The 16,474-nt window shown below is 38.4% G+C and overlaps 1 protein-coding gene across 1 annotated transcript in view; it reads left to right on the forward strand.

The window, feature by feature from the left end:
- SLC25A12 (solute carrier family 25 member 12) overlaps nt 1–16,474 on the forward strand; it is a 51,099-nt gene that overhangs the window by 13,899 nt on the left and 20,726 nt on the right. The window contains exons 5-10 of the mRNA XM_087709114.1: nt 4,000–4,139; nt 4,504–4,650; nt 6,847–6,985; nt 9,167–9,260; nt 10,484–10,568; nt 16,270–16,354. Of these exons, the coding sequence (XP_087565240.1) occupies nt 4,000–4,139; nt 4,504–4,650; nt 6,847–6,985; nt 9,167–9,260; nt 10,484–10,568; nt 16,270–16,354 (690 nt within the window). The remainder of the gene's footprint in view (nt 1–3,999; nt 4,140–4,503; nt 4,651–6,846; nt 6,986–9,166; nt 9,261–10,483; nt 10,569–16,269; nt 16,355–16,474) is intronic.

Genomic DNA, 16,474 nt, shown 5'->3' on the forward strand with positions numbered 1-16,474 from the left:
ATTCCATTTTCACGACATCAGTCATAGTACTGATGGATCCATGTGTAAAGAAAAAAAGATGGGTCTTTTTTGCTGCTTTAAATTGGAAGAAGGGAAAGAAGCATGCTTAAAAACAAGGCAAGAAATAAGAATGGGCTACATTTTCAAAACTTTGAAAGTTAGCATGTCAAGTTTCCTTCTGGATATTTTGCTAGTATGGAGTTTCTTGTCTTGTTTCTGGGTTTATTTTGCATTTTTCACTTGTTCTCTTATGTATTCATTAACACTAAAATCAGACCTCAGATGGCTTTGCTCCTGGCTAGTATTTTATGATGGTAAACATTGAATGTTAATGGCTTTGATAGGCCTATAATGTAATTAAATTAATGGCATTATCCAATGTTTTCTGTTAAAGGTACCACACTTTATGCTTGAGGATGTAAGTCACTTATTTTCTGTATTAATAGTCCCCTCTGAACATTTTATACGTGTGTAAAAAGAACCAGTCCCATTTATCCTGTCCAATTGGCACAACACAGCTGGGAAACACCAGGAATGGGAGGTCCACCTGAGTGTCTCCCTTTCCAGTTCTTTTTGCATACAATGCAACTTAATCATGCTATAGAGATCAAAGTCCCTACGCATATAGAACAAAAATTGTGTTCACATGCTAGTACTAAGTAGATTGATTTGTGCACATGCTTGCTTTCCTAATTAAGTATGCCAAATAGGAAAAAAAAATAGTTTTAACCATGTATTTGATATGCTTTCTACTGATTTTTCTTGAAATTGTTGCTGTCTGCACAAGTTTCAGATTTCCCTTACTGAAGACTTCCACACTAATTAGTTGCTCTGTTACAACAAAACAATAGCAATATAGCAATAGCAGTAGACTTATATACCGCTTCATAGGCCTTTCAGGTCTCTCTAAGCGGTTTACAGAGAGTCAGCATATTGCCCCCAACAATCTGGGTCCTCATTTTACCCACCTCGGAAGGATGGAAGGCTGAGTCAACCCTGAGCCGGTGAGATTTGAACCGCTGACCTGCTGATCTAGCAGGAGCCTGCAGTGCTGCATTTAACCACTGCGCCACCTTGGCTCTTCTAAAGCATAAACAAGCCATATCAAACTTTTCAATGAGTTAAATGTACAGTTCTAGAACCGCAAGATTGGATTTAGAAATTGTTGTCTCACCACATTAGAAGGCCAGGAGGTTAGACATCTGGGCGGTACATCTAAGAAGATGTTCCTCAACAGTGGCACCTTGAAGATGTGTGAACTTCAATTAGCAGAATTCCTCAACCAGCACGGAAGTTGAAGTCCATACACCTTCAAGCTGCCAACCTTGAGAAACTCTGATGTAAGATACAGAACACTATATAGTAGTTGTGCAATCACCATAGTGCAATAATTCCTTTTCTTTTCTAGGAATGGAAATTTCTGTAAAATAGAGAAGTCTGACATTAAAAGAGAATAAGAAAGGTGTAATTTGGTTCATTAAATATTAGAAACTACTAAAATATCAGGCATCCCTTATATTTCTATTGCATTTTTACTACTCTTGGTAACTTTGCAGAAAACAGTGTAGTTTGAGTTGACTTCAAAACTGATTCACTTTGATTGTCCATTCTGTAAAATGCTGGAATAATGAAACAAATACCATTCAGAATGTTTCAGTATTATTTGTGGCTGCCAGGATGAAAAGGCACCTTTGCTGGAGATAATTTGCTGGGAAAGAATTCAGGGGTACTTCTGTATTGTATATAATTCCTACCTTTATTGTTTGAAGACAATGAAGTGGTGGGAGCATTGTTGAATTTATATGCAGCAGAATGCGTTCCTTTTTCCAGTAGGCCCTCAGAAGTTTTAGTTTTGAATGTATATTTGGGAATGGGCTGCTTCAATCAAGTAAACATAGTTTGTGGATTAAAAATAATCCGGCCAGGCTTATTGATGAAGAATTTGAGATATTTCCCTCCTATTTGTTTGCCAATTCATGAAGTGACCTATAAAAACAATGGCAGGTTTCTTCTCATTCAGCTCATTTTTTCCCCCTGAGACAGGATTATAGTTGTGGGCACATCTTACATTCCATTTTTTTTTTTTTCTCACTGAAGGAAATACAAGTTGAGTCAAGTCCCAGTGTACTGTTTGGAAACATAGAGTATCACAAGATAACATGAAATTATAATTCCAATTGTACATTATAATGTATTAAGAAAAAGTTCTGAGGAAATTTCATAGTCAGTTGCATGTAAAACTGCAAAGAACAAGAAGTATATCTGAGCTAGCTGAAAAAATTGAAGTTGTTTGTCAGTATAGTGTTCAACACACCCGTGGAAATCTCGGTGCACTCCAGATTCCCTGCTTCTCCCCAACTCTTTTGTTTTATGATTGGTTGAGGCACTAGATGGCCTTTTTATTCCTGGGCAGGTGAACGACTTCTGTAATTTTTGCCAGAAAAGGGCCTGGCTGTATCCTGTTAACACCATCAGGCTTAATTTGAGCATATAGTTACATTTATATTGTTTATATTTTATTCTGACACAGTATATTTTTCAAATTGAATAAAACAAAGCAGCTGCACCCAGCATTCACCACAGGGTGTGATGAAGTACTATATTCAGTAAAGGGGCTCCAATAGTTCTCAACATTTTCACTGTGATTTCCATTCCGATCCTGTTCTCGTGATTCTGTGACTTTTGTGGCCGTTTTGAACACAATTCCAGAAATAGGTAGCTGTGACTTTAAGCATGAATTTCAGACATTTGGACTCATGAGTTGGTTTGGACAGGTCATTCAAGAGAATGAATCAACTTGCAGATTAATCCTTTGAACAATTATGTCTCTGAAGAGAGACCTGTAAGGTTTAATGAAGGTCAGTGTATATACTGACTCCAGCTTCATTGGAGGACTCTGGAGTTTAATATTTTGAAAGAGGGAGAAAAACCCTTAAAAGAAAATGTTTACAAGTTGAGGTTTCTGTACTGTCACTTGTGTAATTTTAGTGTCAGTCCCTTTCATGAAGAGGTAAGAATCTTCGCTTATGAAATATTAGGTGATAATATGAAGCTCATTGAGCACATGACATTAATGACAGCTTAATGTGAGATTAGTATGGAAGTATAACAGAAATAAAATAGTTTCTAGCTCCTATGCATCCTCTTTCAACACAAAACAACTGTATGTAGGCCATTCTTTATTTATTTAGACAGACAAATCTCCCTAACCCAAACCCATGCCCAGCAAGATGCTTTGATGGGCAACTTTGAGAAAATATCTTGGATCAGATATAATGAAGATTTCACCTGAAGAGTGAGATCCCAACATACTTTACAGGACTGAAAATTCATGTTCTTTAGCAAATATTTATTTATTACATTTATGTGTCAACCATCTCACTGACCAAGGCAAAATAGACCCAATAATGGGATATTTTAAATATTACTATAGTTTGATTCTTTATATAACATTCTGTCAGTTTTTTCAGAGCAATCATCTGAAACAGTTAATGTATTTTTCATGCTGTTAATGACACAATTTGCCGTACGTTTCATATACATATACATAATAGTGGCATTTGCACAAGCGTGAATACGATAATCAACTCTCAATCACTGCACGCATAGCCTGGAAAATATTGTGGTATACAGAAATATGGGTGTTCATTGCTTTTCAATAAGGTCTTAATTTGACACATTGGAGAATCAAGAAACACAACACTGATTTTATATCAGCATGCCAGGTATTTCTAATGAACAAAATAAATTGCTCCTTAATTAAAGTTGAACAAGGAAAAATCATGGTTCTCACGGATCTGCATAATATAAACATAGAAGTGGAATTTGGAAATAATCTATATGAAGTTTGTTTTTGTGTTGCAAAAATAAATAGCTTTCTAACCTCTATATGTTTTTTAAAAACTCTGAACAGCTCCTGAAAAGTAATTTCATTTTCTGTTAAAAGAAAGTAAAGCAGGGCTGACTTTTTATTTTCTAACATGTTTATTCTTTTTAAAGAAAATGTAAAAGAAATATTTGGACAGACCATTATTCATCATCACATCCCTTTTAACTGGGATTGTGAATTCATTCGATTGCACTTTGGACATAATAGAAAGAAACATCTGACATACTCAGAATTCACTCAGTTTTTGCAGGTCAGTAGCTTTTTATTTATTTTTCTCTGTAACATAATGTATGTTTCTTGAACACAAGATCATATTTGCAAAATAGTAATAAATTGCATTGCTATTTCAGTTTTCAGTATTTTACATTTTAATGCAAATAGAAAAATGGTTGTTAATAATCTTGCTATCCTTACAACATGACAACACATGATGATGAACTCCATATGTGTAGCTTTCTTCTATTAGTTTTAGTGGGGTGGGTTGGTGGGTTGGTTGGTTGGAAGAATGCAAGGTTACAGTTACCAGAGAAAAATCAGTGTGGATTCTATGCATTATTCTCATAGGTTTTTAGAATAAGATTTACCAAACATTGTTCCTTGTACTATGATTTCAGGAGCTGCAGTCAGAACACGCAAGACAAGCATTTGCGCTGAAAGACAAAAACAAATCTGGCTTAATCACCGGCCTAGATTTCAGTGAGATCATGGTTACTATCCGTCCACACATGCTTACTCCTTTTGTGGAAGAAAACCTAGTCTCAGTAAGTAGCCGGCAATCTCTGGATCAGCTGTTGCTCAGATTGTAATGGTTGTCTTTGGAAATAAAGAAGAATCTATCACTGATGCAACATTGTTTTAGCCCTACTAGGATTGTTTTAATGAGGCCATCATAACAACGCTGATACAAATTTGCAGAACTAGAAAATAGGAGAATGGTAATATTGGTGGGAGAATCAAGCGTTTTCAATTAGAATTTGGTACAATTAAAATAAAACTGGATTGGATTGGATTGGATTTGGATTTATTCGACTTGTATGCCGCCCTATTCCCAAAGGGTCTCAGGGCGGCTGAACAAAAGCCAAGGGGAGAGGAAACAAATGCAAAAAAGTAAGACAAAAAATAAGACAATACAAACAATTAAAAAAACAACAACAAGCACAACCAATTCGAGTAGGGGTGGAACTCAACAACCCCAGGCTTGCTGGGACAGCCAGGTCTTAACGGCTATATGGAAGGCCTGAAGGGTGGCGAAGGTCCAAATCTCCACGGGGAGATCGTTCCAGAGGGCTGGAGCAGCCACAGAGAAGACCCTAGTCCGGGTGGTCGACAGCCGGCATTGGCCAGTAGATGGAATTCGGAGGAGGCCTAATCTGTGGGAGCTAATGGGTCTATGGGAGGTAATTGGCAGAAGGCGGTCTCTCAAGTACCCAGGTCCAATACCATGTAGGGCTTCATAAGTGACGACTAGCACCTTGAAGCGTATCCGGAGACCAATAGGCAGCCAGTGCAGCTCGCGGAGGATAGGTGTAACGTGGGTGTACCGAGGCACACCCACAATCGCTCGCGCGGCTGCATTCTGGACCAGCTGAAGTCTCCAAACACTCTTCAAGGGCTGCCCCATGTAACATTTTGGAGTCGTCTGTTGTTTTTGAAGTATTAATACCCCCCTCCCCCCAATGAAAATTGAAAGCTTGTATATAATCTCACTACTAAAAATTTTTCATTTAATTTTTTTCAGACTTGGGATCAATCAGCCACCCAAATCCTCCTCTTCATATTTCCTAACATACATTTGTATGGTTTATGACAACTGTTATGTTAGAATGTCACTAATTAATGTCAGACCATTGAGTTGAAGACTAGCACATTTAATCTGGAGAAGACATTCAGTGACTTTCTAGATACTTTTTGAAGAACCACTTCCATTTACCTAGTTGATTGGGTGGAATGGACTTTTCTGGGAATACAAAAATTCCACAGATTTTCCTAACTGGCCTAAATGTTAGTGTTAGGCTCGAAGGATTGGAGCCAGAGCCTGAGTTGTAGCTCAGAAAGATTTATTGCTCACATTTGTACATAAGAATTTGAGCAGCTAAAAGTCAGCACTAAATTTGCACTAGAAAATGGCCAAAGGAATTCAAGGGGGTCTGGACTTGGATCTCTTGTGGCAATGCAAGGACTCTAAACTGATGATGGGTTTATCTCCACTCTCCAGCTCTGCCTGCCCTTCTCCTATAAAGGACTAAAGGATTTTCTGCTCACTATTCTGCTTTGAGCACAATAATATGCAGATGTATACTTTACCCTCTGAGAGTTGGTTTAGATATCTGTTCCAATTTTTAATTATCCAAGAATTTTTTTGGTGGGGGTGAGGGCTTTCATTTGCCTCTTTTTCAGTAGCAAAAATTCCTTTAATTGGAATTCCTTGTATATCTTAGCACGTTCTAGGTCTGTTAATAAATCTATTACCGAATGAAATTTGCTTTTGTCACAGTATTTCCAATCTTCTCATTCCCTGCTTATTTGGGAATTGAAATGTAAGGAGAAATTCTAATTCATTGAGGGCCGCATCAGGACTGTGGTTGACCTCGCGGCTAGGCGGGGTGGCTGACTGGGTAGGTGTGACTGACTGGGTGGGTGTGGCCAGCCTGACAACACTCTCCAAACTGCTGGCGTGTTTCCTCTTCTCATTGGGTACACTGGGACGAAGCTACACTGGGCTGATCTTTCCACTTCGCACTGGATACACTGGGCCAAAGCTATGTTGGCCTGATCTTTCCTCTTTGCACTAGGTAGACTGGGACGAAGCCATGTTAGCCCAGTCTTTCCTTTTCATAATCAGTAGACCAGGATGGCCCCCTGGATCGGATCCAACCACATTGTGGGCCTTGAGTTTGTTCTAAACGGATGATAATTCTTTTCTCTGTGTGATTTTACTGTGTTTTGCTTTCTCCAAGGCTGCAGGTGGATCTGTCTCGCATCAAGTCAGCTTTTCCTATTTCAATGCTTTTAATGCTCTGCTGAACAACATGGAACTTGTTCGAAAGATATACAGTCTCCTAGCAGGCACTAGAAAAGATGTAGAAGTTACAAAAGGTAAAGGAGTCAACCTCATTATTGTTTAGATTACTGACGTTTAATGCTATATAGAAAACAAAGCTGGAGCATCCTATCTTTAACGCCAGACTCCTAAGGGCAGGAATGGTCAGTAAATGGTACCCCACCCAACCTGTAAGTCTCCTGTAGAGTTTTATTGGAATGTGCATTCTCAACCCTTTTTTGCCCTTTTTATGTATTTGGAGAAACTATTTGGTTTAATTATCTTAATTAAATTAAGATAATTAAGTTTCTGTTAATGGAGAAAGACTTCTCTCTGAGATGTCAAAGAGCCAAATCAGGATTGTACAGGGACCATACTTGATTTGGGGGCTGTACCCCAAACAATTAGTGGGTCTGGCAGAATAAAGCTCCATTTCTAAATATTTTAAGTTGTCTGGGAATATGGGAAACATTTTGGGATTGTATATCAATAGCAGTAGACTTATATACCGCTTCATAGGCCTTTCAGGCCTCTCTAAGCGGTTTACAGAGAGTCAGCATATTGCCCCCAACAATCTGGGTCCTCATTTTACCCACCTCGGAAGGATGGAAGGCTGAGTCAACCCTGAGCCGGTGAGATTTGAACCGCTGACCTGCTGATCTAGCAGTAGCCTGCAGTGCTGCATTTAACCACTGCGCCACCTTGGCTCGTATATAAGTTTGAGAGATGATACAGATCTTTTGGACTTCAGTTAGCTTAATTGAATCCAAATCATATTATATAATTGCCTGCCCTTTGAAACATCATCTGAGATTAGATTGGCTTGGCCCCATCCATGCTGGCCTTGAAAACGTAGTTTTGTGCCTGACCCTGGGGACTTGGGGGGTGTTGACAGAGCCCATCTCCTGATTGTGTTGATAGTTGTTGAGCTGGTGCCTGACTGCTATGTGTTTTTCTTTAATATTATGTATTTTGTCTATTTTACTATAGGCCTCTTAGAGTCATGTGTGTGAGATGGGCAACTATATCAATCAATCACATAAAATTGTCTTTAAAACATGAATCCTCTGCAAGAAGGATTTGTCTCGCAAGAACCGGATAATTCCTGTGACATTATTGAACAGTGTGTTTCCCTCTCCCGTAAATCTACTTAGTACAACACATTTAATAGAGTCATCCTGAGAGAAACCAAAAGACAGACATCTGCATTCTCCCCTGTTATTTGTATTGTGATTTTTTTTTTTTAAAAAAAAGACGGGTTTTACAAAAAGTTGATGGCCCCCTCAACCCTGCTTTTGTCCCTCCAAAGTACCCTTAGAAGGTTCAGAACAATCCATTTTTGGTTTTGCAAGACTACCAAATATCAGGCTGAAAATGGCTGTACCCCTTCAGTGATGTCATAATGTCCAGGTCAGATCCTGGACAATGGGTATATACTCCTTTGGAAGTTTTCTCTTTGTAGGGTAATGTCTGGCTGCTACAAATTTTGGCGTTTGAGAAGTTTCCTTCCTTTGTCAAGGGAGATTGTCCTCCCTTGAAGGACAATCTCAATTGACTTTTATATGAATCAAATAAAGCCAAATATTGAATAATACTGATCATATTGCTAGATAGAAAGTTCTGCTTTTGCAGTTTTAGAATGATGTGAAACATAAATGAATGTGATTGTGTCAGGTATTCTGTGAGACTTATATTTAAACTTATGCTTCCTACTTTTGCCACATGGCACTTACTATACCTGAAGGACCCAAAGGTGCTTTTTCAAGAGGCAACTGGACTTTCTTGTTTTTCTTTGAAGACGTTTCGCTTCTCATCCAAGAAGCTTCTTCAGCTCAGAACTGAAAAAGCTTGTTGGATGAGAAATGAAACATCTTCAAAAAAATCCAGAAAGTCCAGTTGCCTCTTGAAAAAGCACTTTTGGGACAACCATGACTTGGATGACTGAGAATCTCCATAGACATATACTTGAAGGAGATTACATTATGTTAACCACAGTCAGTTCTATTCAGAGTTTCAAGGCTGCCCTTTTGTATAGTATTCAATGCTTATTTGGTTGATTCATTTTGTGAATTTTGTATTTTGATGTATAAATTTGTATGCCAAATGGTAGAGATCAAGCAATGTGTTTGAAGAACAATACCAAGAATTTCTAAGTGATAAAGTTTAGATTGTGCATAATCTAACCGTTATGAATAATTGGTTCTTTCTCTCTCTTTTTGAAAATATCTTAAAAACAGAGGAATTCTCTCAGTCTGCCATCAAATTTGGACAAGTTACACCTTTGGAAATTGATATTCTCTACCAGATGTCTGACTTGTATAATGCTACTGGGTAATCTTGAACTTTTTTTAAAAAAAAGAAAGAAAATAGAATGGTGGCACAGAATGGTGAAATGTTGAGAAGACAAGATGTTAGCCAGAGTACATGTAATTTGGCATGGGGACAATAATACACAAGAACACATCTACTTTCCTACTTCCTTCCCCCACGTTAAAGGGGAGCAATATGGACATTCAGTCTGTGTTGTGATTCATTTTATATTACATGCATGAAAGATTGAAAACTTACTGTATGCAAAACTCTTTTTTGCTGGCAAATTTGTTTAAACAAAATTTTGTTTGATTGTCTAATATTAAAAATTAGAGATCTGATGTCCCACAATATTCTTCACTGCACTTTTCCCTAACTTTATACCCTTTAGATGTTGCATGCTACACAATTGGGCAAAGACCTTATAGGTTGGGAATTATGAAAGAAACATAGTGAGTCCCCTTCGGGGGAAAAGGACAGCATATAAATTTAATAAATTGAATTGAAATTTAATAAATTGAATTGAACATAGGGAGCAGCTTGAGAGATAGCTTTCCTGCATAATCGACATCTTTTGTATTATCCTTGATATCACAGAATGAAAGAAATGGATTTCGCACCATCTTGTAAGGTTTTGTGGGAGGTTGATGAGTTTTGAGAGATTTTGAGGTATGGGCCTGTTACACAAGTGTAATACAGAATATTTATACCTTTCAACAAGTAGGGGATACTACAACATAGGCTTTCATGTTTTAGCAGTTAGACTTATATACTGCTTCATAGGGCTTTCAGCCCTCTCTAAGCGGTTTACAGAGTCAGCATATTGCCCCCACAGTCTGGGTCCTCATTTCACCCACCTTGGAAGGATGAAAGACTGAGTCAACCTTGAGCCGGTGAGATTTGAACCGCTGAACTGCAGATAGCAGTCAGCTGAAGTGGCCTGCAGTACTGTATTCTAACCACTGCGCCACCTCGGCTCTTTGGTATATAGCCATGGCAGATTGGTTATTGAGAGACAGCTTTAGTCTGATTGGAGTTTTTTAGTTATGAATTACAGGTAATGAATGCATATCATAATATTACTGTCATATAAGAGGCTCTGTATGCATTACAAGAAAGACAGATAGACTAGGAGGAAAACTCTTATTGAAGTAACGGTTTTCTGGGTGCTGGAATGAATATACCGTACCTTTTATTTACAATTCTCTTTAACAGTGATCTGTTTTCCATGCACTTATATGTAGACGCTTGACACTGGCAGATATTGAGAGAATTGCACCGTTGGCTGAAGGAGCCCTACCTTACAACCTGGCAGAACTGCAGAGGCAGGTAGGTACTTTCAGGGAAAAGCTGAGTCTATTAATTCTGGTAAATGGTTGGACGTTAAAACTCCTGAGATTAAGTTAAATACCTCCCCATTTAAAGATTTACATGGCATTTGTATTGACGTTTGTTGAAAAAATGCACATTCCACTGATTTTTTTTCTTCAAAAAACCCCTCTGCTCAACTACTAAAACTGCTATGGCTACTATGAACAGCTTCTCATAGTGTTCCAAATAATAATAACAATAATAAAAGGATTGACTGAAGTGGTGAATGGCGTAAGCAAAGCTGATCCATATTTTTAAGGAGCTCTTCAAACAATTCTTCTGCCAGTCTTAATATTTTTTAAGCCTTTGAGGTGTGGTAGCTGCCTACAGGAGGATGTAGACAACTCTCAGATGATGAGAGGCCCCCAACCCAAATTTTCAAGGAAGTTGCTCTTTATCATCAAAATAAGCAGTTGTGTTTCTTCCTGACCTCTGACAATTGTGGATGCAAAAGCTTGCGTTTTTATATTTCTTAAAACCAATAATTCCCAATAACAGAAATATCTCTGAGGTGATCATTTAAAAGGAATAAATCTAGCTCTCACAGCATATAATCAAACTGCCAGAGTGTGATTTGTTCTGGAAGAAAACACAGGCTAGTGGAATTATTTTTATGAGTCTGTGTTATGCCAGTTCCTCTGTTTGCAAATGACTGCATTATCTATTTGTGTTAAAATTCATTTTCAAAATTAAGTTGCCTGTAATATTTCAGTTTATTTCTGTTGTTGGCCAATAATGCCACTCAGTTATTATACTTTAACAATCAACATATGAAAGATTTGTTAAACTAATTATCATGGAGATTGACCAGGACAATTTAGCGAGACTGTCTTTCTGAATTTTACTTAGGTTTACTTGCTAGCTTTTTTAAAAAAAAAACTTGTTGCCATAGCAATGCTACACATTTATTATTTAAACTTTCATTGTGGGAAAACACGGCTTAAATTGGTTGTATTAAAATGAATAGTAATGTATGTTCTGCGTTCTGCTTGTCATTTTGAGATGAAAAACTACATAAAATAGATTGGGTGTCTGTATTATTTTATTGAATTCAGTAAAGGATTCAGCATTGCTTGGCTCTGACTCAGGGTGATTTAATGTAAATGCTACTAATGGACAGATCGTACTGGAATTTATTTTGATTGTTTGTTTTATTCACCTCTTTTAATTTCTCTAAGCATTGTACATGTTGTGAAGTTGCACACTCATTTCTGATACTCGCACAGCTACTTTTAAAAACAATATTAAATGGAGATTTGTAAATCCATCTTGTCAATCCCTCCTATAAAATGATACATGTCGTGATTCCGGATAACGAAACAATGTGTAATTTCCACTAAAACCTTAAAACTGCATGAAGTCATTGTCTTAAGAGACCACTGCCATATTATTTTTCCTGTGCATCATCACAATGTAAAGGTATATTGCTAAGAAGCAGTTTTTATTAGTAGATAGGTTCATACTTGTACTGTGTTTCCCCGAAAATAAGACAGGGTCTTATTTTCTTTTGACTCCCGAAATAAGAACTTGGTCTTATTTTCAAGGAGGTCTTACTATTTTTGAGGTGCAGAAGGCGGCGAGCTGGTCACCTCATGGCTGCTGCTGTGTTGCAATATTTTTGGAGAGGGATTATGTTCAGGGGAGGGCTTATTTTAGCGCATGTGCTCAAAAGCCCGATTGGGCTTATTATCCAGGGAGGTCTTATTTTTAGGGAAACGGTAATATCAGGAAAATATTGTTTGTTTTAAATATGAAAGATGAAAAGATGAACAGGGAAGAGATGAAAACTAGTTTCAAAGCAAATTTATAACATTTCAAAATTCTGAAAATCCCAGTATTGTAGAAAGGTGCAAAAATCACTGTTAAATCCTGTTCACAACTGAGGCATTCAAAGGAGTGAAAACATGTGAAGCAGCTGATCAATATGACTATTCACATTTAAGCTTTCCCCTCACCTCCACCCATCCAGTTTTATACTAGCATTGAATATCTATACTTTTTGAGGTTTGTTTTTCTGGTCTGGGTCTTTCTGCCTAAACAAATTATCTCTGCTAAGCCACAAAGGACATAAAGGGAAATAATATGGGTTGATAGCTAAAGGCAGGTAATATGTCTGGATCCCTTGTGAAATTATTATATTGAACCATGTGCTTTCCCCATTAACAGGTCACTCTGGAAGCAGCCACTAGATAGATTTGTGAGTCAGGAAAGGACTAACAACATCTATGTTGTCTGCAGGAAGAATACCTAATGTGAGAAAGTAGAGATTGCAATTAATGCTTCCAATGAATGAGTAGGTAAAATGCAGTCTTTTGCCATTTATGCAAAATTAACACATTTGAGAGCACGAGAAACGGGACAAAGAAGTGATTTGTTTTCATTGATTTTTATAGAGCTCGTTTCATACAAATGCTGTTTGGAGCAAACATTTAGTGAAGAGAGAATTATTTTTTTCATTTAGTTCTGCTTTGTGGAGTGAGTGACATACTTCTGGACAATATGGCTTCAGTTCATGGCTTAGCCATGTACTGTCCTTATTTTATGGTCTCCTCTGAGAGATATGGGGTTACAAAGCACCCTTTCTGAGTGATTTCCTACGTTGCTATTGGATTTGATCGTAAATATCTTCTGGCTGGAAAAAAAAAACAGATAAGGAAAGTTAGATCTTTTGCTTGTTCCTGCTGGGAAGAGTTGCATTGGATTTGAACAACACCTTCACCTAAAAGCAAGTGATGGACAGTGGATTTATAGTCATGTTAACTAATGGAGGCAGAGCCCCCAAGTTTAATCCTGACTGAATTGCAGTAGGCAGTAGAGACGTCATTCAGGGCTTCCTATTGTGGCCTATGGTTAGGGTGACTTGTTAGAAACTGCAGTCTCAGGTTGAGATAGAATGAACCCCGTGTCAGGTTTCCGAAAGATGCCCTAATTGATTCATGAGCCTCGAACCAAGTTTCAAAAAAAACCCCAGTCATTTATTAGGAGCACCATTCCAGCAATACCGTATTGCATTCAGATCTAAGCCTCATTTGAATTATGGCTGAACTTTACCCCATTCCTTCCCTCCCCTCAGTCTGTGTCATAAATCACATTTTCCAACGAGGTGCACCCCTCACAAGCCTGCTGTAGTAATCTGAGATCTGACTCGAGCCAAAGGTATGCGTGGAATGCGCTCCTTCGCCTTTCCTCACCATGGCAACTTTATGAGTTGACACCCAGGATATTTGTGCTGTACCAGTAAAGGGGGTTATTTGTAGCCGAGGGTGGAAATGAGGGGTCCTTGGTGCTCTCTCAGCTTGGTTGTTTCTGATTAGCACTGATGATGTTACCTAGTTGGGTAATGAAACATCTGCAAGAAAATAACCAAGCTCAGAGAGTACCAAGGATTCCCTCATTTCTGTTGTGTTCTGCCTTTTCAGGAAAGACCCTTGTGCGAACTTTATGTCAGTGTCATAGCACTGTTGACTGCTTCTTGGATAGGCTCAGGCTGCAATGCGAGGGGGAGCAGGCCTTGTGGGGGACCTCTGATTAGTACTGATGAACACCCTCTGCACTCTGTGGAGTGGCTTTTGAACAAAGAAATAGGGAGCAGAATGCAGCCCGAACTTGCTTATCCGTGATGAATTCTCCACTTTTTATGGCTATTTTACGTGCAAAACAAGAATAGAAGCCGGCCTTTCTATCACACTGGCTGCTGACATGATCACTGGAAAAACGTCTTTGTTTTGCTGGTTAATATCCATGTGCGGGGAGCTTTGTGGAGAGATGCTTGTCACAGTCATTTTCTGTTTATAAATATTCATGTTCTGAAAGCCATAGTGTTAATTTTACTAATTTGCATCTTCTGTCTGAATGCAGGCAATACGTGGGATGTAGTAAGCACCTTCATAAATAGGTTGTAAGTTATATTTGCATCAGAAGAAAAAAGAGTATCTGCATTGTTATAGCTCTTTTATTGCCTGAGTAGTAACCTTAGGAAATGAGGCTGCACTGAGAACAAGGTTGAGATGGAGAAAGGGGAAATCAGGAAAAAAAACCTCCCATTTAGGATTACTTCTTCCTTTCCACTGTTGTAAAGATTGTTAGTTCCCAGCCATATGGCATCTTTTTTTTTTGTTCTCTGTTATTGCATTTCTATCATGTCTTATTTTCCAAACCGGTGCTTCTCAAACTTGGTGACTTTCAAATAGGTGGCCTTCAACTCTCAGAATTCCTCAGCCAGCATAAAGTCCACTCGTTTTCAAGATACCAAGGTTGAGAAACACAGCCCTTCATGATGGCCCTTCTTAATTTCATTCCCAGAAACTTGTGAGAGTGATTGGGCTGAGGAAGGGTGACTTTAGATCTTTAGATGAGGTTTCCATGGCTGAAGATGGATTTGAACCTGGTTCTCACTGTCCCGTCTAGCCTCTTAACCCACTCCTTCATGTTGGTTCTTCATTTCTCAGTGTTCTTCATATGTTCATTGTAACTCAAGTAGTGTACAGATTACAGTACTTCTTTTCTGGCATATTGGCACAAGTACATGCTGTTCCTAACAGGCATCACATTTGCTTTGAATCCAGATGATTGCTTAGCTGTGTTTCTCAACCTTGGCCACTTGAAGATGTCCGGACTTCAACTCCCAGAATTCCCCAGCCAGCATTCGCTGGCTGGGGAATTCTGGGAATTGAAGTCCGCACATCTTCAAGTGGCCAAGGTTGAGAAACACTGGCTTAGAGTCTTCTTGCATGGAAGAATGGCCCCTCCAGGGAAGAAAGTGGTGCTATCTTCCTTGTGGATATGTTCAGTGGAGAGGCTGCTGGGTGTAGGAATTTTACACAAGTATCATAGCATATGAAGGTCTTGGGATAAAAACTTTGCTACTGATAGTATCACGTCAAATCTTTTCTCAGGAATGTGAAGGGTTTAACTCAGCTGGAATGTAAAAGGATATGAGGTATCCAGAACCTTATATTCACACATTCCTTGTTTATAAGGCAATATAAAAAAAAAACCCAACTGTTGTCAACTGTGAAACAGTTGACCCTTTTTTCACAAAACAGATGACTAAGATTATCACAGGAATAGGGAACAAACCTGTTTGGAAGAATCTTTATTTGCTGTTTTCATCAGATATATTTAAAAGCCTTCTTTTGGAGCAAAGTTGGTTTAATGTTGATCAGACTATTGTCTATAGCAGTGGTTCCCAAACTTGGCAACTTTAAGACTTGTGGACTTCAACTCCCAGAATTCTCCAGCCAGCTGGCTGGAGAATTCTGGGAGTTGAAGTCCACAAGTCTTAAAGTTGCCAAGTTTGGGAACCACTGGTCTATAGCATGTATTTCATTTTTTTTTTACAAAATAGAGCAAGCCCCGGTACTTTAACTATGTGCCTATTTCTTAGTCCCAGTCAGGTTTATTATCTTTGAAAGATATTACTTTTGCTATGAAAAAATAAAGCTGTGATTCAATACTGTATCTTGAAAGAAAGGCAATTATTTCAATGGATTTTAAACAAAATATATTTACCTTCACTCAGGCCACAACTGTTTTTAGCCCTTAATTAGTTTTTGACCAATTTCATATATGACTCTTACTTACCTTTGCCTTCTCCTTTCCCCCACTCCTTCCTCCTTTGCTCTCTCTGTTTCTGCCCTATTCTTTTCTTCACCCACAGCAATCTTATGGCGATCGGGGCAGGCCTATCTGGCTCCAGATAGCTGAGTCAGCTTACAGGTTCTCTTTGGGCTCAGTTGCTGGAGGTAAGTAACACGTGACTGTGAATGTTTCAAGACTGTTGTACTATTATCTGGCTAGTGTAGTTGTAGATCTGATGAGATAGAGTTGGTTGCTCCCCCAGATTGATAAAGCTATAAATTGCA

Source organism: Thamnophis sirtalis, unplaced genomic scaffold, assembly GCF_051295495.1.
Source record: "Thamnophis sirtalis isolate CommonGarterSnake01/CBP01778 unplaced genomic scaffold, rThaSir2_p1.2 scaffold_1, whole genome shotgun sequence".
Taxonomy (NCBI): domain Eukaryota; kingdom Metazoa; phylum Chordata; class Lepidosauria; order Squamata; family Natricidae; genus Thamnophis; species Thamnophis sirtalis.